General features: G+C 38.7%; 5 protein-coding genes across 5 annotated transcripts; 2 read left to right on the top strand and 3 right to left on the bottom strand.

Annotated features, from left to right (window-relative positions):
• Positions 1-980: 980 nt before the first annotated feature.
• LOC124328749 (nose resistant to fluoxetine protein 6-like) lies at positions 981-4,203 on the bottom strand. Its single transcript, XM_046787587.1, has 9 exons — positions 3,904-4,203; positions 3,357-3,816; positions 2,836-3,124; positions 2,581-2,744; positions 2,133-2,519; positions 1,905-2,043; positions 1,638-1,833; positions 1,289-1,561; positions 981-1,136 (listed from the first exon to the last, which is right to left on the bottom strand). The coding sequence occupies exons 1-9, from the start codon at positions 4,169-4,171 to the stop codon at positions 1,120-1,122; spliced, it is 2,193 nt and encodes a 730-aa protein (XP_046643543.1). The 5' UTR covers positions 4,172-4,203; the 3' UTR covers positions 981-1,119.
• A 581-nt stretch (positions 4,204-4,784) lies between these two features.
• LOC124321262 (tropomyosin-like) lies at positions 4,785-6,922 on the bottom strand. The gene is made up of 9 exons (XM_046784178.1): positions 6,768-6,922; positions 6,532-6,698; positions 6,322-6,460; positions 6,079-6,254; positions 5,838-6,017; positions 5,531-5,766; positions 5,288-5,470; positions 5,054-5,216; positions 4,785-4,991 (listed from the first exon to the last, which is right to left on the bottom strand). Exons 1-9 carry the CDS (start codon positions 6,769-6,771, stop codon positions 4,914-4,916), a joined length of 1,326 nt encoding a protein of 441 aa, XP_046640134.1. The 5' UTR covers positions 6,772-6,922; the 3' UTR covers positions 4,785-4,913.
• A 2,230-nt stretch (positions 6,923-9,152) lies between these two features.
• LOC124321261 (tyrosine kinase receptor Cad96Ca-like) lies at positions 9,153-13,535 on the top strand. The gene is made up of 9 exons (XM_046784177.1): positions 9,153-9,657; positions 10,393-10,893; positions 10,987-11,489; positions 11,565-11,685; positions 11,794-11,946; positions 12,360-12,541; positions 12,632-12,836; positions 12,926-12,990; positions 13,064-13,535. Exons 1-9 carry the CDS (start codon positions 9,609-9,611, stop codon positions 13,298-13,300), a joined length of 2,016 nt encoding a protein of 671 aa, XP_046640133.1. The 5' UTR covers positions 9,153-9,608; the 3' UTR covers positions 13,301-13,535.
• Positions 13,536-14,141: 606 nt separating this feature from the next.
• On the bottom strand, positions 14,142-15,813 carry LOC124320884. Its single transcript, XM_046783787.1, has 4 exons — positions 15,203-15,813; positions 14,799-15,135; positions 14,457-14,731; positions 14,142-14,388 (listed from the first exon to the last, which is right to left on the bottom strand). Exons 1-4 carry the CDS (start codon positions 15,635-15,637, stop codon positions 14,203-14,205), a joined length of 1,233 nt encoding a protein of 410 aa, XP_046639743.1. The 5' UTR covers positions 15,638-15,813; the 3' UTR covers positions 14,142-14,202.
• Positions 15,814-15,992: 179 nt separating this feature from the next.
• On the top strand, positions 15,993-20,848 carry LOC124321222 (protein wings apart-like). The gene is made up of 13 exons (XM_046784131.1): positions 15,993-16,572; positions 16,643-17,637; positions 17,707-18,383; positions 18,453-18,573; positions 18,657-18,771; positions 18,845-19,197; positions 19,265-19,481; positions 19,545-19,660; positions 19,720-19,963; positions 20,027-20,098; positions 20,169-20,257; positions 20,334-20,435; positions 20,515-20,848. Exons 1-13 carry the CDS (start codon positions 16,383-16,385, stop codon positions 20,602-20,604), a joined length of 3,381 nt encoding a protein of 1,126 aa, XP_046640087.1. The 5' UTR covers positions 15,993-16,382; the 3' UTR covers positions 20,605-20,848.
• Positions 20,849-21,087: the final 239 nt, after the last annotated feature.

The raw sequence follows: 21,087 nt of genomic DNA, 5'->3' as shown, positions 1-21,087 counted from the left end.
AAACGGAAAATGTTTATGATGCAGCAAACAGTAAGCCTGCATCCATTTTTGATGAATTTTTTCGGAACCTTTGCATAGCAATAATTTATCTTCTTTATATCTTAATCTCTATTTTATCGATTTTTTCCGAATATTTGGACATAATTTAGTTTTAAAAAAAATATTTCGGTTATTTTGCGTCAGAATTATTTATAGATTAGCTAAATAAAAACAGTAGCACTTACTGTAAAGCAAATAAATCAACACGCGTTTTTCTACTAAATTTGGTCATTTTATTTTTGTATTTAATCTTATAAGAGGAACAACAATTGTAACATGTTTATAAATTTCATTCGATCGGAATTCGGAAGGAAAGTTTACTTTTTTTTATGGACTTCGTTTGAACCTCAATGGCCGAATGGATAACACATAGGAGTAAGACAGAAGTCATTCACTAACTTGTTCCATGGACATTTCATCGGACCATCGAGGGGTGGAATTGGATCCAATCTAGCAACAATTTTATCTTTTTTATATCTTAATCTTTATTCTATCGATTTTTTCCGAATATTTGGACATAATTTAGTTCAGAAAAAAATATTTCGGTTATTTCGCGTAAGAAATATTTATAGATTAGCTAAATAAAAACAGTAACTAACCTAACCTAACCTAACCACCACGGGTGTTAACGATTCGTCTGCATTCACCACTCTGGTTGTTTCCAATAACGGTGGTATTACTACACTACCCACCAAAATTATTGGTTCATTCCCTGCCGGGGCTTATTTTAACCCGCGCTACGATACGCCTCACCGTGTCTCTCTCTGGAATTTTTTATTACTGTATGTACTAACTTTTCACAAAAAAATTACTGTTTTTATCGGGAAGTTTATTTGAGGAGTCATTTTAACTCTGATTTTTAATTTACAGATTGCTAAGGTGCTTGGGTTTTGTATTCCTCGATCATGTCGTCATGTATTTTATATTTTATGTTTACGAACGAACCAATAATTCTGTTTCTTCTATATTTCCATGTACGGTATTTTTTTATTCGTTATTTCAAGAACATTTGTAGATTACGACGTATCCATCTGTAGACACGCAATTCTCTCAACTTCTGCTCTGTTGGAATTTATTCGGCTACATTTTCTTCTTTGCTAAATTAAGAAAGGATGTTAATGCATTTATACAAATATTTGGTCAAAATAATAATAAACGTGAAAAAACGCGCCCTGTTTTATAGATCCGACCTGGATTCGACACGCTCTTAGCTTCACAATACAATAATAAGTCTAAGTAATTGACTTACTTTCAGATGGGTTCTTTGAGTTGCTTGGGAAGAGCAGTTTGTCAGCATTGAGAAACGGCTGTTCTACCACGACGGAGACGACAGACGCAATCGTGAATACGATGAGCAAAATTCCCAGGTACACCGTAAAGAAGTAATATTCTGTTAAGTAAATGGGCTGTCGCATGTGAGATACGTATGATTTAATGAAAGTGAAGTGAACCAAATAGACAGCATAGCTTAGCCGGCTCAAAGGTAAGAACACTTTCGAAGACAAAAACATCTCGATGCAACCTATTGAGCGGAGAGTTGTCAGCCAGAATAAAAATTTGACCCAAATATTATATATTTTTTAAAAACTCTTAATTACCTCCGTATCCTTGAGTGCAGGCAAATATTACCCAACCGACGGTCAACGACCAGGCCGAACGATGAAACGCTCCATATAAAACATGTATGACAGGATTTATTACTGGAGTCTTGGCCTCATCCAAGTAAGGAAACATTCCATAGATGACAGTAAATCCTAGTAAAATGGCTGTGATCCAACCTGCTACTGCAAGATACTAAAACAGTTGAATTATTCAACAATCAGATACACAGTCATTTTTAAAAATTGTTATTATAAACGACCTACTTTATTTAGGTTGATTTTTGTATCTTTTATTTTATGCAGATACCATCCAAGAAGAATTCCTATAATATATGGAGGAATTCGGGCAATAGTATGGTGATAATGCTTTCGGCAGTATTCATTAAGTTTCAACATGGCTGATCTAAACGTTAGCCAACCAATCAAAGTTACTTGTCAAATACAGACATGGCTGGGCTGTAGACTTGGAACGTTTCTCCGTAAATAACTTACGGTCTACTGAATAAGACTGTGGGTGGTATATCGTGCACAACGAAAGGTACAGTGCTCATCACTAGGAAAATCAACAAACTAACACTGGTCCATATTAATCCTGTTTTCTTCCAACGCCAAATCGGGTATACGAACACAGGACTGACCCAGAACATTTGCATGTCGCAGGCAAGATACCACGATTCAATCATCCCTGTTGATGGGTTGCTCAAACTTGATCTTTGATCAGCTACGGTCACGTAATTGTTGATGTATAGCAAATTAGCCCACAAATTTTGTCGGAAGGTTTGGCTCATCTGTTGAACGTAATTCCAGTCGGGCCCAGTTCCAACATAAGGCCACAGCGTTGCTATAAATACAAGCACAGATGCGTATACCGGGGTGAGCCTTTAAACTGAATAAATCTCAAAACAATTAATATATTTTTTTAATGTAGTGCATTTTTTACCTGGCGAATCGGCGAAAATAAAAGCGTTTAATGTTAAATAGACCATTAGTGTGATCTAGCTGGCGCATTTGTGTAAATGCAACTAACATGCCGCTTATTAAAAGAAAGGTATCCACTGCAAACAAGCCATTTGTGATTATTTGAAATTCCCATCGTGTTGCGTTCTAAATATTGATATTCATTCTTCATTTAATCCACACAGTGTTCAGAGAGACTTAAATCAAATTTAAAAAAATCCGAAAATATATTTGTTACCTTGAGATCCATATTCCTAGTATAGCTCATTCGTTGAATGAATTCTCCGGCAGCATGTATTAGAACAATCCAGCAAGTAGTTAACACTCGGATGCCATGTAAACATGCTAAGCTGTCTTTGACATCATCTTGAGTTGAGAATAATGTGCGGCAGTTCGTATGAGCGGAGAAACAATGTAGCAACTGGACGGGAAATATCTTTTGGGAATGGACCGATTCGTCCGAGTAATTCCATTTTTCGTGAATAGTTGCTATCAAGACAATAATGCCCAAAAGGCCAAAACCAGTCCTGAGAAAAAAAAAATTGCATTGATATTTGCGATTTGGGCACTATTAGGCTAATAAAATAGGGTTGAACGAAATCTGTTGAGTTTATGGCTATAATTAATTATCCAACTTCGTATTTATGTATCTTTTTCTCAAATTTGTGAACCTTACATATAATATTTATACGAATATATTTAAGTGTGTGTGGCTGTTTGCCTAATAATATTAGTAAAAAATTATTATTTGCTACTTACAATGCGCCAATTGCCATGTTATCGAATTTTATGCAATGAGCGCTGAGTTTGTTATTGGTATAACAATAATTTTCGTTTGTAATGGCGACCAAAGAAAAATTTACGTTTTCGATCAGTCGATAACCAATACGTTGAGCGACTGCGTAGCGCAACTCACGCGCACTACACGTTGACGGAAGGCAAAATCCAATACTTGGCATTAAAAAATTCGAAATGTGATTTTTAGGTTCTCCTTCTTTATCACTCTTGATTGATTGGTCAATCGCGGGGTTTTGTTTTTCGTAATTTTGTCGTCTTGAAACTGGAGTGAGATCAAAAAACACTGTGCAATATTGTCCTTGGAATGGGACGTCAGACGGATAGATGGAGACACATTCATCAAAGAAACCCAAATCATGATGGACGTATCCGCTACCAGTGTGAATGAGATGTTCCGCTAATCTCCCAGAAGACTGGTACACTGTATCAGAATAGTATCCGTCCCAAGAAGATGTTGTACCATCCGATTTTTTAAAAATTATATAAGTTTAATAAATTCAAAACTTACTTTTTACTGCCCATAATTGCCGGTTACGGAGTGCTTTCAGGTATTGCTCTGTGTGATCCAGGCATGTCTCACTGATTTTGGAAGGAAGAGCATTTGGAGAACTGGTTTGAATCAACCAGTCGGGTTGATGGGGAATACCTTTTTCCACACTTGATGTGGATAATTCCAGACAATAAATGTGTTGTACATTAAAAATAACTGGGATAAAAAAATTAAACAACAGCACTTTGGTAAGTGGCTTAGAGCTTAAAAAAAGAGGAGTTCTCATGGCGGAAGAAATAAACGAAGTGAAGGAAAGAAGGTGTTTCTCGCATCTTATGCATATGTAGATCAAATGGTACAGACGGGTACAGACAGAAGAATAACTGTAATAAAAAAAGAGAAAAACCAGTTTATGAAGCAACATATAGACATTCCATATTTGGTTGTCCTACAAGCAGCATAGTTCATCTAGTTTCTTGTTACAGTGCATAAGAACTGAACCTATCCACGGAAAATCTTACTAATTTTGGTGTTATGACTATACCTGCTAAGTGGGCAGTTTTTTTTTTAATATTTTGAGCGCTTTTAGGCATTCTCGGGGTATGTAAAGCCTTCCCATGAGTGTCTAGAGTTTGGACTTGGCAAAAAAAACAAAAAAAAAAAAACAGGAGAACGAAAGGTCTAGTCTAAGCATAGACGTAATTACTGACAGTCTCTCGAGGTCTTGCAGGCAAGGTGAACTTAACGGTAGTTACGGGAAATAGAAGGGCAAAAGGAGAAATATACGAATTGTTTTCCCTGATTTTCATCACCAGGTATAAAACATTTTAACCATTTAATCTACAAGAAATGTTTTAATGAACAAGAATGACTCAGTTTGGGCAATATAAAATTATTAATTGGCTTTTTAAATATATGCAGTTTGTATTTCTATAGTTAACTATCGTAACTGAAAACTGTATAGACTTCTGATAATAATTTAATTTGACACAATTACGCTTCTTCATAAGAATGTGAGAATAATACGCTCACTGAGGAAAACATTTTTTCATTGACGTTTCAAATTTTTCAAATAACTGATCGTGCTTCAATATCATTTGCTCCTTCTAAAAAATGTACAGATGCATAATTACCACAAATTTATGTAAATATCGAAAGTAATAAATACATCTCGTTGGTGCTTTATATAAATGGCTTCAAGCACTGCCGCTCCTTCGTCAAGTACTTTTTGACTTAGTTTCAAATCTTGCCTCAGCCGGGAAATCTCGTTCTCCGTAGCTATTATGCGCGCCTCCATCTGGGCTTTCCGACAATCATCCTCACTCAAGCACCTGTTGAAATAAATTGTACGAATAAGTTAATAAATAAAAATAGCCTGTCGAATAAAATTTGGAAAAATTACTGTTTCACATCGGAGCGTGTTTTTTCCAGTTGTTCTCTCAAATGTTCGACTTTTTGTTCGCATTCTACTAACATCCGTTTCTTGCTCTCGATTAAATTCAGGTCCGTTTGGACGTTGTTTTCTAGGAGTTGCTTCTCGTCGTCTACTCTTCGGTAATCAGCCTCGGCAGTGTGCCACTCAAGTCTTATAAGAAATGCAATTTAAGTTCGGGACTGGAAATTTGCATTTACCAATTTGACTTACTTTAATTTAGATTCCCTTGCTTTGACTTGCGCCAAACGTTGGTGAGTCTCTTTGTGTTCCTGAAACTGTAAAGTGCGATCCTGAATTTGTTGCTCGAGAGCTGGCAATCGGTTTTTGATGGATGAGAAGTCAGTCTCAATTGCTTCCTTTTCATCTTGACTTGCTAAAAGTTCTGCTTCCAATGCTTCTGGATCTTCGACAACCGCTTCGGTGGCTTTTTCTTTTTCCTGGTCTACCTGTATTGTTGACATCCATTAACACTAGCTGATTATGTCGTATAAGTTGTTACAGTAATAATTGTTTATACCTGTTTCAAAGTGACGACAGCTTTTTCAAGACTTGTGTTAATGTTGTTAATTCTTTTAGTTAAATTGTCTACGTCGCCTTCCATTTTTTTAACATGAGCCTCAATCTTCATAAAATTCTCTTTTCGGCTAACCAGAACTTGACGCAATTCCGTGACCTGGATTTTTTTTTCTTCATCATTCTTAAAAGAAAGAAAAAAATAGATTAAAATAATGACTTAATTATGGTTCTTGCTTGAAAACCTGTTGGCATTTGCTGAGATATTTTTCATCCTCCAGTAAACGCTTTTCGTATTGGACGGTTTGCTGTTTCAACTTCTGAATTTCTGCTTCAGCTTCTTCTTTTGTTGCCTCTTCAGCTTCAAAATAGGCAAGAAAGTTGACCAAACACACAAAAACATCCTTGACAGTGTTGGAAGCTACAGAAAGTTTTTTGTGATTGAGCAGCACACCAAATAAGTCAAAATTTAACAAATGTAAACAAACTTGGTTTAATCATATCTCCATATTTGAAATTATGGTATCCCAGTTCCTTTAAGATCCTGTTGACAGTCCGAAACAAAGAAAGGTTGCCTTCCAAGTGGACAAACATTTCTGGGTTCGAGGAGAATTTGTGCATATTTATCTGAAAATAAAAGAGTGAAAATAAAGATAAGAAAAACTCAGAGACCTAAAATAAAAATTGTTATAACTAACAGCAGGATATTGATAATTGCAACCAAGGAATCCTTGTAGAAACTTGCTCAAGACATCCCTAAATTTTTCTCCCGTCGGTTTCCGAATGTCTGCATACGTAAAAGGATATTCAGGCCAGCAGCTGTTGATACAATTCACAATGCGAACAATTTCTTCATCTTTGCTTTCTAAAGCCATTTTTAGATGCGTTTAGTTCAAAAACAATTTAAATGAATCAAAATAATAAGATCATTTACCCATTAGACAAAATTTTTTTGGCACTGGAGCTGACTGGAGTAGAGCAATACCAACGGTGTATTCAGGACAATTGATTTTTAGACTATCAGTCTACCACTAGGCCTTTTTGACACTTTAATCGCCAGAAGGTAATTTATATCAAAACTTGTGTTGTCATGTCAACTTATTGTCATGCCTCTAGTGGGCCATTTTTTAAATGATCCTTCCACTTCCACATTCCTTCCATTCCCTTCCATTCCTTGCTTGCCGGCGATTTCGGTGCCCGTAGTGACACAGTAGGATTAGTTTGAAAAACTAAAGAATGATAGTCCATTCGATACCATCACTACACTTTTCTTTATTTTGGTTAATAAGGGTGACGTCTAGTTTCAATTAAACAAATGACAAGGTTAATCCTTAATACGTCTAGGATGTTTTCATTGGCGTCAACCGGAAGACGCAAGCCCAGTCGGAAATAGGATTAGGACCTTTAAAGCAATCATCAAATTCAAATTTCGCTGCGTTGACGCACAGATTGTTGCGCTTTGTTGTATTCAAATTAAAATAATTTCTTCTTAAATTTCTCACATTTTTTTTTATCCTGTAAAGGATGCCGAAAAGACAGACTGTTTACTCACTTTTTTATACTGTCTTTACGTTATTTGGAAGGAAATTTTAAAACATTTTACTGATGATCCCGGTAAAAATATTAAGCGATTGCAATTTGGGGCGGATATTTATCAAAGGACGCGCGCAGTTCAAATGAATGCAAATGCATTTTTAATTCAAACAAATGCTATTGTAATATGCCATCTACTGGTAAAACCGAGCAACGTTCATTCGATTTTTCCTATAATACAAAACCTGTACCTGCACAGAATCCCTACAATAATTTTTTTTTGTTTGTTAAAAAGGAAAGCAGATAATTTATATGAAATTGTAGGGAATATTATGAGAATCTTTAGACCTGAATGAATTCATCTCACAATAGTAGGTCAAACGGATTTGTCAATTTCCTTTTAATCAAACGTGTTCGTATACATCATAATCAGTTAACCACATTGGCCTCTGAAGAACTCCGCCTAAGCTCGAGGGCATCGGTGTAAACCTATGGTTGGTATAAGCCCTAAAAAACAGTTGCGAAATTCTCGGTCATTCATTGAAACCGGATTTCGTCCGTCAAACCGACGCACCCAATTGCCAGACAAGGAACTATAAGCAAGCTCCAACTCTAAAAACATTTCAACACAATCCATCATCGCTGATCAATTCGCTTGCTAATTTAGAACCCGGTTGTATATGTTTCTCGGTGAAAACATATTCACATTAACATATCTTTGCTAGTAGAAATATGAAATTTGCTATAACATTTCTTGACCGTCTATTAATAGAGATTTATAGTTCATGACTGATTCAACCCTGTTTCACATTTATTCCTATTTTTCTATATGAATAAAACGTAGTTAATGTAAGAAAATCAAGATTGTGATAAATGAGTTTTGTAGATTATTCACTTCCCTATACGCACGCGACTGATCTGATGTCACTTCTCAAATATTTCAAGGGCTGTTTTTGCTCATTCGACAGAGTTGCTTTTCTTATCGATCGCGAATCAATTCTTTTGAATAAATACAACAACAACAAAAAAATAGAATAAAAAAGGATGCAAAAAAAAAGTCCGGTTTTCCATAAATAGTCTATTATGGTAAAGATTTATGTCCTTGATAGAATTTGATATATTCTTTCAGGTCAGATTTACAAAGAATCGTATAATTTGTATGCGTTGTAGACAATTGAATGGTTTATTGAACTGGCCAGCAATGAAAATTCAAATAAGGTTTTTGAATAGTAAGCGGGCGATCGCTCGGAGCGTCGCATCAAAATATAATAATAATAATAAAAATAAGAAATTAAAACAATAAAAAGGAAAACCCATGCACGATGGGAGAATCAGCTGAAATGTTTCTTGCGAAAAAGAAGTTTCGGAATTTCCCGATGCATGAAATCATGCACGACCTCAAATCTATATATTAATATAATAGATCCATTGAAAAAGCAAGTGAAGCTCTCTCTCTGCTCTAGTCTTTGTGCAAACTTTCTATTTTTTGTGAGAAACCAAAAGAAGGTGATGTCATAAGACGAGTTTTGCTGCTGCTGCAGGTTTGGCCGCCGTTCAAAACGCATGTGGGCTCGGAATAAAAGGCAAAACGAATGTTACACAGCCAGCGTGAAATACAACAAACGCGCGTACACCTTTTTTGCGTCTCTTCTCTTCTCTTTCTCTCTCTTTCTTCCAGCGTTCACGGAAAAGGTATAGAATGCCAAAGCCGTGAAATCGCCCCGAGGGTTTTGGCCTCGAAGCCACCAAAATACTCGAGTCTCAGACGTCATCAGACGCAGCACTCACGCTCTCCCTCTCTTTTCCATCCTTCTCGTCGCTCTTCTCGGTTGTTTTTTCTTCCATTTGACTATGCACTCCATCCTCAGTTTCCGTACCAGTACCAACTACAACACCGGACTATTGAGAAGCAGAAAAGAGCCAGGCTTTATAGCCAAGAGTAATAGAAGAGCCGAGATCCGGAATTACTTCCCGGTCGGCGCTTAATATTCGAAATTCAGTGGGTTTGTTTTTTTGCGGTGTACGTGTGTTGGTGATCGTTTTTTTGTCAATTGCCAAAACAATTAGAATTGCGGATTCAGGTGATGCCGCGACGAACAAGAAATTTGGATTTTTCCGCCATCTGTGACTGTTGTGTCGTGTCGGATCGCCGTTCGATTGAATCCGCTGGAATTACAGGGAATTACCGCCGCAATTGAACGCTGATAACAATTTGTGCGTGTTTTTTTTTTAAGGATTTGGAATGGAGTTTCTTCATACCCTCATCTGGCTTCTCTCTTGTTGGACCATAGGTAAAAAAGGAAAAAATGACTAACCTTGAAAATGAGCAAAGTCAGTCTATAGTCTACGTACAAGGATAGCACAATAGTTTTTTCTTAATTTTCCAACTGATACACTGCAAACAGATTCCGGTTCGATAAAAAAAAGCTAACAGCCTCGAAACACAATTGATTAAATTTGATGAAAATGAATAAGCTGCGCTGTCCTCACCGGTGGTTCTCTGTGATCTCTTCAGAATCTATTTGATCTCTACGGAATCTATTTGATCAATTCAGAAAAGAGAAAAAACAAACAAACAAATCGGTTTTAAAATTTATGTTGAATTGATTAAAATTAAAAAAAAAAAAAAAATATTTCTTTAAATATTTTAGTACATAGCTACATATTACTATTTCTCAGTTGTAAAAAAAAACACACAAGTAAATTCCTGCTATTCAAGTTGCTTTTGATTATCAGATTCAAATATAGCTATCTTGCGCAGCGATCTACAAATACTAGACATTGCATGACCTTCCAGTTTACTTCAAAATAATTTTAATAAGACTCCTCGAATTTTGTCTGGGATTTTTTTGTTGTTGTTGCTCTGAACGCACAGTTTGAGAATTTAAAAAACAAATGAACAAACTGAGGGCAAGTTTTTGTTGACTGGTTCAAAATGTGGTTGAAGAGAGTTCGTCCTTGAAAAGCCAAGCAAGAGCGAAGAAGGCTGCTGTGTGTAAATAATTGACTGTGTAATTTTTGTGCAGCCCAGTGCAACACTCCACCCACCATCGTAGCCGAGCGATCTTGGAGCCTGCCGGAAAACACGGCCGTCGGTGCACGCGTGAGCCAATTTCGGGGGCAAGACTCGGATGACGACGCCCTGAATTTCTTCATCGGAGCGCCGTCCCTGCTGCCCGGATTGCGTTTTCTCGATGGCTCCCGATTCTTCCACGTCGACTCACGATCGGGCGCCGTCCTCCTCAAGGAGCCGCTCAATGGAATGCGTGGCCAGCGGCTCATGATTGGCGCCGGTGTCAACGATGGAGTTTACAACGCTAAAATGGATATCGTCATCCAGGTGACGCCATCCGACGGATCCCAATTGCCACCGTCTAACAATCGCTTCAACTCCGTTCCCTTGCCGGCCAATGTCAATCCACCTCCTCTTCTTTCATCCGCAATCTCGCCCTCTTTTCCACCCCGTCCTCCAGCCCCACCTCGCATTACTTCCGGCTCATCGTCATCATCAGGAGAAGTGGATTTCAGTAAGTCGAAATAGCTAAGATACGACGGACGGTGTCGGTTTGATATTGGTAAAATATAACGGTGAATTCACCTTTATGGTTTTGATGGGATAGGTAATAGTTTTGTGGCACCGCCTATCAAGCCGGTGACGGCACAAGCTGATTGGTCCATCACTCCTTCACCTCCGCATCAAGCCCTGGCCTCGCGGATGCCTCTGCAGACGGGCTCCCTGGAGACCCACACGACTGAGCAAGCGTCAACCGTCGATCCTGCTGGTCAGGTCAAAGCGACTCACGTGGAATTTCCCGTCACCACCGTCATCGTTCCTATCGTCATCGGACTGGTGGTGATGATCCTGGTGATTCTGGGCTCGTCTCTGGCCTGGATGCGGATGAAACGGTCCGGGCGATCGAGCAGCAGTCAAACTGGTCGCTCGTCATCCATCGACGAAGAGAAGGAAAGCAAAGTCGAGGCCGTGAAGACCATCAGCAACATGACGACGACGTCTTCGGTCGACGAGGATGAGCACGCCATCTCCTTGCAGCACTGGAGCAGCAAGAAAGCTGTCAGCAATCGCTACGAATCGTGGCATATAGGAGAGATTGATCAGGAATGGGTGAGTGAATGATTTCGTCGCCAATCACACAGATTTATAATTGAATTATTCAATTATTATGTCGGTTGCCATCAGAGAAACAAGAATCAAACGGAAGATGGCTGGGAATTTCCACGTCATCGATTGCACGTCATTAGCATTTTAGGCGAAGGCTGTTTCGGCCAAGTCTGGAAGTGTCAAGCTCTCAATATCGCAGGTATATGCTGAGACCCTAATTTCATCTTTAATTGAGGGAAATTCAAATTTCTTCTTTTAGCGGAATTTTGGTACGTAAGTCTAATGATTTGTTACTTTGGCTGTTCAGGCCTTGAGGGTTCATCGTTTGTGGCCGTCAAAACATTGAAAGAATCGGCCGGAGACAAAGAGAGACAGGACCTCCTGAAAGAACTTCAAGTAATGAAGAGCCTCAAGCCACATCCTAACATCGTAACACTTCTCGGTTGTTGCACGGACAAAGGTAATCTTTTGTCGAACCTATACATACGTATTATGCTGCATAGCAGTCTTGCCAAAACTATCGAGTTGGTCAACATGCAACCATAATAAGACGAGTTGTCGGTCGACACAATGTCAAAAGCTTCAAATGGGAAGGGAGGGGAAATGAAAAGGTTTTTTTCTTTTAGAAGTTTAAATGGCTTTTTTTATTTCCACCTAATAACGAAGACGTAAAAAAATCGTAACGAAAAAACCGCTTGAACGAAACTCCAAGGTCTTGACTTGGATGCAAAAGATTGTTACATACAACATGTTTAGGATGTTAATCGATTTGGTGCTAGAAGACGCATTATTATTACTATTTAAAAAAAGAATTATTTGGCGCATTAACGATCCGACGCTGATGATCTTTTTTTCTCTCTCGTGTTAATTTAGATCCTGTTTTCGTCATTATGGAATACGTTTGCGGTGGGAAACTGCAGTCCTTTTTAAGGAAATCCAGGGCCGATCATTACTATGGCAACTTATATGGCGCTAGCAGCCACTTGAGCTCACGCGATCTCACTTCATTTGCCTATCAAGTTTCGAGAGCCATGGAATTTTTGGCTAATAAAGGAGTACGTTGTTTTTCTCTTCTGCTGCTGCTCAGTTGCGCGTGAAAATAAATTAGCCAAGTGCTACATAAAAATAACGGTTGATTTCTTCAGATTATTCATCGTGACCTGGCGGCCCGCAATGTACTCATCAACGACGAACGCGTCTGCAAAGTTGCTGATTTCGGATTCGCACGCGACATCATGGGAAATCACATTTACGAGCGGAAGTCGGAAGGTCGTTTGCCAATACGCTGGATGGCACCCGAAAGTCTCTACGATAACGTTTTCTCATCCAAGACAGATGTTTGGAGTTTTGGTAAAAAACATTTGTTTTTCTTCATTTGAATTTCTTCATTATGCCGAGATACACTATTATTTTTTTAAATGTCCATATTTCCTCGACAGGCGTCCTTCTCTGGGAAATCGTCACATTGGGATCAACTCCTTACCCGGGCATGGCAGCTGGAGAAGTAAAAAAAACAAATTATTTTAACCAGTTTTCTTAATTGTTATGTTTCAATCAAATTTTCTAATCATTTCTAGGTTATGCGAAAGGTTCGCGAAGGATACCGACTAGAGAAGCCGGAACACTGCAAGAGGGAGGTGTACAACGTCATGTTTTACTGTTGGGAAAAGGACGCTGCTCAACGACCAGCTTTTAGCGAACTGGTGCAGCTACTTGAACAGTTGCTCATGTCCGAAACGGACTACATCGAGCTGGAGAGGTTCCCGGACCATTCGTACTATAACATGGTTCCACCGACGGACGAAAAAGTTTGAGAAAGGGAAACATATTTCCCATCTACTATAAGGAATGGTTGTTGTTGTTATGTCTTTTTTACTCCAGTGGTTGATTTTTCCCGCAATAATGTTCAACTCCTGCAAGCTGCAACAATACTTATAATTATTAGAACAGAAATGGTGCCTTTAAACGTTAAAACATTGTAAATGTGAGATGAACTGATATAGGTACATGTACAGTGTCTCTTTGATAAAAAAAAAATTCCTTCTCTTACGTACAAATTTTTTACTTTATTTCTTTTTAATTTTGAAAACAAAACAAATATTTAATTGTCATTTTCTTTGTGAGCTTGTTGAATATTTTGGATTTCACACGATCAGTGAAAAGGTTAAAAAAAAAATAATAAAATAAAAACCCTGAACGCAGGAGGGTTCGATTAAAATTTCGGCGAAATTATTCAGTCAATAGGAAACCCATATTGATATTATGAATAATCAAAATAATTAGCATACCCAATAGAATTTCACGTCGCGAATCAATAGGCGTATCGTGGCGTGTCGTGGCAATAGACAATTTTCTCTTTATTGCCACGAAAGATGTCGTGGCAATAGACAGTTTCGACCGTCGCGCCACGACATCATGTCGTGGCAATAGATCTAACCAAAAAAAAAACACTAAACGAATAAAGTGCGAACCCTAAACGCAGGAGAGATGAAAAGGCAAGATTGACCAACTGCACCATGTTAGATTATAGTCATGGCTCGAGCGCGTGACACCTAGCGGTCACGAGAAGAAGGGCACACTGACATAACACTGTTGATTTGATCCAGGCTACATTGATTTGATCCATATTTACATCTTCAAAGTCCCCTGAATCGCTATAATCAAGGAGCAAGTTTTGTTTGAAATGAGTTTTCTCTATTTTCACAAAAGTTTTGGTTTAGCTTGGAGGTGGTACATCATCAGGAAAAAGCTGAAGAAAAACCTGCGTTAAATGAGCGTTTCCTTTGAGCAGAGGAAGAATAGCATTTTTTATGTCGTTTATGTTGGGTGACGCACTGCTTTCCACTTGCTGAAGGGTCTTCAGAGTTCGCTTGAGTTGTGAAGGGCTATCTTTGAAATGAATCTGTAATTGAAAAAAAACAAAAAAAACATGGTCGGATTCATAAAGTTAGAACCAAGAAAGACATTTACCTTCAGTTTTGAGAAAAACTCGCGCATTCGGACGTACAAAAAATGTTGGAACTGTACTCCACATAGAGCAGCTGCCTTTGGACTTAAAAAGAGAATAAACTCTTCCAACAAATCCATGTTATCTTTCAAAATATACTCGATTTTTCTGTACAACTCCAAGAACGAATTAGAACTCGATTGAAATTGGCCCATAATAGAACACATTTCTTTAAACGCCACGGGATTTGATTGTTCCAACCGACTTTTAACTTTCGTGAAATAAATTTCGGCATGTGCTAATAATAATAAAATTTAAAAAATATCAATAATAATAATCATTAATAAACAAAATTTAAGCAGTACCATCGCTGTGTGGCTGCACTGGTTCATCATCGGCCATCCAAGAGTCAAGTATCCGCTTAGCATTGCGCTGATGTCGAATATGGCGATGAGCAGGGCTCCTCCCTTTTGGAACAGAACTGGTAACCAATGGTACTGTCGTCAAGAAATCAAGTGAAATAGAGTCTTCTTCTTCGTCGTCGTCTTCCATGACATCATTGCTGCTTAATGGACTCGAAGGAGGTTTATCCCCGTCGTCTCCTCCGCTGTTGCCAGCACTTGTTCCAGATGCACCAGATCCAGATGGACAAAAAATGCCACTGCCACCCTCAGCACCTGAAGAAGATGACATTTGATTTTCCTGGACAAGTACAAAAAAAGGTGATTAAAATTGTACATATTTCTGGAGAACTTGGTTCTAACTGAACTATTATCTCTGAAATGGCTGTTTGAAGAATGTTCTCTGTGGGTTGTTGTACACGAGGAATATCATTGCTTGGTTTAGGAGTTTCCTCATCAGACGAAGAAAAATCCTCTTCAAACAGCAGTTCAACAACATCTTTTTTAGTAAGTTGGACAGTGAGATCTGCACCCGATTCCTCTGCATCGACTTCTAATATTTCATCTATTGGATTATTTGGATCACTGAGGTTTTCTTCAGGCGCATTGCGTCTTTTAGACTTCTCGGGAGTTTGAGTTTGTACATCGGCTTGGTTCGCCCGTTTTCTTTTGCTGGTCTTTTGATTCTCTAAGCTATCATTTTGAAAGCTTACTTCTGAATTTCCAGAGTTCAACTGTTCAATAGAATGATGCAAAGCCTGAAGTTCATTTTCTCTTAGTTGATTGGTTTCTTTTGAAGCCATCGCTCGAGACGTTATTTTTTCACATTACCAAAACAACCACAAAACTGTTCGGCCTTCGGCGCCATTTTCCAACATGGTCTCCGCGGTGGAACACGACCAATGCAACTTTGTCTCAACACGACGTGGCGGTACTTACCGCCGCCTGACGGGACAACCACAGCGGCGGTACGTACTGCCGCGGCAAATAATTTCCCCAAGATCACAGGCCACTCGGTGGCGGTAGGCATGTAGCTTTTCTTAAAGGTAAACAATAAGTATTGTCTGCTAATTGAACGCGCGCGCGCATTTTAGAGCGAAAACAGTACCGACTTTCTCCAAAAGGTGTCGGTACATGAGTCTTATCAATATGCAAGTTGTGTTATTCTTGCTAGATGGCAGCACCAAAAAGTGTGCGTGATCTTATAAATTATCAACGATTGATTTTTTTACGGAATTTAATTATCTTTTAACATTCTCACTGTGAATTTTGACCCTTCTTTCAATTTCTGATTCTCCCTTAAATATATAGTTTACATTTTGGTAACCTTTTTCTCAATAAGTCACTGTAGTAAAACAAGCCGCAAGCGTCTGTCGTGGGACTGCAATACGCGCCTCAAATTTTCCAACTACAAGTCGTATGGTGAACGCTTTCAAGTATCTGGATCAAGAAAATGGATCAAAATAAACTTTGAAACTTAAAAATCTTTCACTCCATGTTACCAAGCTGTCTTGTGGAAAACACCAAAATCCTGTTTGACCTATAGAAATGTCAAAACATAACAAGACATATGGGAAAAGAGGGGCATCTGCCCCAGTAGCAAGTATTCAATTTGACAAAGTTATAACTGACAACAACAAAAGGCCCTCTGCTTCGAAATCTGCTGGAGTTGTGGGCAAATGGGGAACCACATCTTTCACATCGTTGAGGAGCAGCCAAGTCAATGGTGGTAAATCTGGTAAGTAATTATCAATTTCACCAATTTCATAAAAATATTTGCTGAATTTTGGTTTTAATTCTGTTTTTAGGTAAACAAGGGATGAGCCCTGTGAAATGCTTACCTGTAGACTATGGGGTGACAAGTCACACATCAACAGGTTTAAGTAGTGGAATAGATGCTTTTAATTTTGAACCAGGAGCCAACAGTACAACCAACTGCCCAGCCCAACCAAAACCAAGAAAATTTTTCAAATCTCGAGCCACTGAAGATGTTGCTAAAGCCACTGCAAATGTACAAAATCCATCTATACTTACAAGTTGTGTTGATTATCCATTGAATCATGGAGAAATTCTTAGTGGAGCCAATCTTTATCCTGCTGTGTCAGGTGGTGTGGGTTATTTGTCCCCCACCTACACATCTCCCACAAGCAAATTGACAACAAAACGAGGACGAGGACGTCCTAAAGGAACTCGTACTACCAGTCCTCGTGGATCTTCCACAGCCACAAGTTATAAGCCAAATGCAGCAAGAGGAGCAACACCCCGGGGAAGACGCCGAGTTAAAAGCAATCGCTCTGTACGAGGACAGCAGTCAGGTGGTCGTGGCAAACGAAAGCGAGCCAAATGGGAGGGTGAGTCAGAATCAGAGGAAGAAGAAGAAGAGGAAGAAGCTGTCAGTTCAGAATTGGAAGAGCCTGTCGCATCTGCCAAGGAAGTCGAACCCGAAGAAGAGGAAGAAAATCAAGAAGACGAGGAAGAAAACCAAGAGGACGAAGAGTTGGAAAGCAAAAATGGTTTAGACTGCTTAGATAGTAGTAAAGAAGAATGTAAGCCACCCATCAAACTACGCATAATCCGTCAAAATGACACGAATGCCTTCGTTAGCAAAGTTGGAACTGAAACGGACAACGTAACAAGTGATTTAATGACTCCTCCCGTAACGGATTTGCCAAAACAAGAAATTCCCAAAGCATTGGAATGCACGAACAAAATTGATGTCAATGTGCATGCTGAAAACGAAAGAGTGATATCTCCGGAAGTACCCGTGAAGAAAGAAAGTCCAGAGCATTATCCAGCAATGGAAGTAAGTGCAGCTCAAAAGAATTATGTTGTAATAAATTGTAAATTAGTAAATCTAATTTTCTTTTCATAGGAGGATGAACCATTTCAGCCAAAACCGGTTATTCCAGAAGAAGCAATGGTAGTTCCGACCGAGACGATAACAAGTATAGACCCTTCCATAGTTCCTCTTCCGAATGTTCATCATCAGCAACGAAAATCGAGCATTTTCAAAAGCCGGGCAACCTCGGCACAACCACCAACGGACAAAAACGCATTGGTTAAAGGAGAATCGTCAACTTCTACCAAAGGCAAAAAAGGTCTTGCTCTTTATCGTCACACATGGCATGAAGATGATGCGCGAAAAGCCGCTTCGTTAGATTCGGATGGCGCAACAGCCACTTCGTCAGTGTCAACATCGGCCGGATTATCTTCCGGTGATCAGCAGCATCCTCACCCGTCACCATGGGATGATTTAGGTGACGAATCCGAAGGACCACCGCCTAAACTTGCCCGTCTAGGTGCCTCTTCCAACACACTATCCTCAATGCCCCAGAAACTTAGCAATTCCTCTGAACCCGGCGAAGATGATGAACAAGGAGAGGCAACGAGTAGCCTGCGCTGTCCTCGCAAAGTCAAAGATTATTATACGGTGGTGAGAAATGTGAAGAAAGCTCACCAGATCCAAGAATCGGGCGAGTTTCAAGAATTTAATGACGATGTTGACTACATTCTTGATGCTCTACAAGATCGAAACCCTACGGCCACTAGGCATGGATAAATCGTTACATTTCCAATTTTGAACGTAACTCATCTCCATTTTGGCTTCGCTTCCTACAGGTGTCTTTCCGCCATGAGCCTGGCTTCAAAGTGCATGGAGCCAGCTTTCCGAATGCATCTTCGAGCGCATTCGACGGTGGCAAAATTTTTCAAGGCACTCAAGGATGCTCCGTCTAAAGCAGTGAGTTTTGGAAGTTTTCCTCTTTTTTTGTTGGTTTGACATTTATTTAAGACAGTTATATCTCATTCTGAATTTATTTACAGAGTGTGGCTCTCTGTACGTCATGCATCATGTTTGTTCTTACTCAAGATCGTTTGAACATGGACTTGGATCGCGACAGTCTGGAACTCATGCTTAATCTTCTCGAAATCGATGCCGGTATTTTAACTCTATAGTGTCAATTGCCTTGCACTTATCCTCACATTTTTTCGTTTGTTTAATGTGGTTGCAGTTCAGGTAGATCCCACAGAAGGCAAAGAACTGGAGAAAAACAAGCTCAAAGTACGCGAACTGTGTGAGGAAATGGTCCGGAAGGGTCATGCTCCGCATCTACAACTGGATAAAATAACAGCTGCTCAATTGGCTATGGAAACGCTATTGAGCTTAACGTCGAAAAAAGCCGGTGAATGGTTCAAAGAAGAACTGCGCGTTTTAGGAGGCCTAGATCACATTATCCAAACTGTAACTGTTTGTACAGCTGTTCTCGCCCCAACTTCCGATGGGGGAATTTCCAATTGGGAATGGGACAAACCTCGCCTTGATGCTCTCAAAAAAGTTGATCGGTGCTTGAGGGTTTTGGAAAACGTACGTTTTCTCCATTTTGTTTATTGCCTAGAAATCGGATTTTAAAGTTCTTTTTTTCCATCGACAGGTGACATTCCAGAATGAGGAGAATCAGAATTATTTAATGGAATTTTCCAATGGACGTCTTGTTGATGCTACTTTAAATCTATTGATGTTACTTTCGAGAGAGGTTGCCATTTATTGGCCACATGGAACTAAAAGTTCATTAAGCAGTCTACTCAGCGAAACTCTTTCTAATCTCATGAAAGTTGTGATGAATCTCACACACGACAGTAACGACGATTGTAAGTTGCTTGAGATTAAATCAATTTATTTTCAACAATTAAACTTGCTTTTCCTTTCGGTAGCGGTTGGCAGTAAAGTTTATGGAGAAAAACCCCTTACGTGGGAAACTGCTTTGGTTTGCCTGCTTCAAACGTCTGTCTGTTTGCCTGAAGATAAATCTTTTGATATTATGACTCTGGTATGTTTTAAAATAACTCAAAGTACCTTTTTAAAACTTGATTTTTTTCCCTTATCAAGGCACTGGGAATTTTGATCAACCTGGTAGAACGCTCATCAGTGAATCGAGATCGTTTGATGTTAGTCGCAGTTCCAGCCAGTGACGAAGACATATTTGACAACAAAACCTTGGCCATAAGAGCCCTCATCGATCTTTTTATTAAAAAAGAGGACAGTGCTCGGTTAGAAGAAGCGCGAACAGATGCGATTTTGGACGGTAAACCTGGCCAAAGTGATTCTGCAACAACACAATCTACCTCAAGTGGTAAGTGCTTTTTTTGAAAAATAATTTGATGTTAATAATTTTTATTTCAATTCTAATTCGTAGGGTCAAGTGAAACCCCTTCAACAAACAATGGAAAAACTCAAGAAGATGCCATGGAAGAAACGGTTAAGAAATGTAAGTGAATTGAAAAAAACTACGGTGTATACACATAGTAAAAATATGGTTATTTGTTCGCGTGTTTTAGTGTTGCATAAAGCAGGTCGGCACATGGAAGACAGCATGGTTGCAGCATATATTGCGCTGTTATTGGGATATGTTGTCATGAAAAATTCGGTATCCTACTATAACGACTTCAATTGTGCCATGTTCTCATTGAAATTAATTTCGCATTTTTACTATTTTCGTAAAGGAATATGAATATCAAGTCAAAGAACTGCTTCCAGAAAAGAAATTCACACAAATGATCGTTGTTTTAAAGAAATTCTACGAATTCCTCAAACTGACTGCAAATGTAAGCAAATTTGACAAAATTTCTATGTCTAATGTTCCTTAAGTAACATGATTTGATTAATTTACGTGTTTTGTTTTAGGCTGTTACGAGTACCAGGGGATTGAAGAATACCCAAATGGTCATTAAGTTCATGGAATCGAGCGATAAAGTTCAGGCAATTCCAAGGTGAAGGAAGAAGCACGATACTTTTGTTAGATGACGGTATCTAATTTGTCGAAAGTAACTTCTGTTTTATCGGAGGTATACGATATCCTTTATTGATTCAGTTTAGTTCTCATCGATCGCTCTGTTACTAATTATGGAGATTGCTTACTATCGTAAATGATCGTATTCGTATAGCATAGCAATTGCGTCTTATTTAATGTAAATCGAACTCAGTCCTTTGTGTAATAAACATTACTTTTCTATTTTAATTTTTATGTTTTATTTTTTAACTGATGATTTTAAAAAGTTCTTAATTTTAAAAGATAAATGATTAAAAAAAAATAATCAAAAATTAACATTCGGAAAATGGATGTGTTACAATAAATAATAATAAAGCTGCCGTTTCCGGCTGGTTCCTCTTGGTTTACCGTCCTTTACCATCTTCCGATTAAATGAATAAAGGCCAATTCGTTTGAGTACCAAACTTGACATAAAGTTGGCACGTAAT

The sequence above is a fragment of the Daphnia pulicaria genome, chromosome 1, assembly GCF_021234035.1.
Source record: "Daphnia pulicaria isolate SC F1-1A chromosome 1, SC_F0-13Bv2, whole genome shotgun sequence".
NCBI classification, from domain to species: Eukaryota; Metazoa; Arthropoda; class Branchiopoda; order Diplostraca; family Daphniidae; genus Daphnia; species Daphnia pulicaria.
Note: the sequence above shows the minus strand (reverse complement) of the source record. Positions and strands in the feature narration are given on the sequence as shown.

Coding starts and splice junctions, on each gene's coding strand:
- LOC124328749 (XM_046787587.1), bottom strand. CDS start 4,171: ATGAGAACTCCTCTTTTTTTAAGCTCTAAGCCACTTACCAAAGTGCTG. Junction 2,044..2,132: donor ACAGTCTTATTCAGTAGACC/GTAAGTTATTTA, acceptor GCTAACGTTTAG/ATCAGCCATGTTGAAACTTA. Junction 1,834..1,904: donor CAAAAATCAACCTAAATAAA/GTAGGTCGTTTA, acceptor CAACTGTTTTAG/TATCTTGCAGTAGCAGGTTG.
- LOC124321262 (XM_046784178.1), bottom strand. Junction 5,767..5,837: donor CTGTCGTCACTTTGAAACAG/GTATAAACAATT, acceptor TCAACAATACAG/GTAGACCAGGAAAAAGAAAA. Junction 5,217..5,287: donor ACACGCTCCGATGTGAAACA/GTAATTTTTCCA, acceptor TTATTTCAACAG/GTGCTTGAGTGAGGATGATT.
- LOC124321261 (XM_046784177.1), top strand. CDS start 9,609: ATGGAGTTTCTTCATACCCTCATCTGGCTTCTCTCTTGTTGGACCATA. Junction 12,837..12,925: donor GACAGATGTTTGGAGTTTTG/GTAAAAAACATT, acceptor TTTCCTCGACAG/GCGTCCTTCTCTGGGAAATC. Junction 12,991..13,063: donor CGGGCATGGCAGCTGGAGAA/GTAAAAAAAACA, acceptor AATCATTTCTAG/GTTATGCGAAAGGTTCGCGA.
- LOC124320884 (XM_046783787.1), bottom strand. CDS start 15,637: ATGGCTTCAAAAGAAACCAATCAACTAAGAGAAAATGAACTTCAGGCT. Junction 15,136..15,202: donor CAGCCATTTCAGAGATAATA/GTTCAGTTAGAA, acceptor GTACTTGTCCAG/GAAAATCAAATGTCATCTTC. Junction 14,389..14,456: donor AGTTTTTCTCAAAACTGAAG/GTAAATGTCTTT, acceptor TTTCAATTACAG/ATTCATTTCAAAGATAGCCC.
- LOC124321222 (XM_046784131.1), top strand. CDS start 16,383: ATGTCAAAACATAACAAGACATATGGGAAAAGAGGGGCATCTGCCCCA. Junction 16,573..16,642: donor AGTCAATGGTGGTAAATCTG/GTAAGTAATTAT, acceptor TTCTGTTTTTAG/GTAAACAAGGGATGAGCCCT. Junction 18,574..18,656: donor AGGATGCTCCGTCTAAAGCA/GTGAGTTTTGGA, acceptor ATTTATTTACAG/AGTGTGGCTCTCTGTACGTC.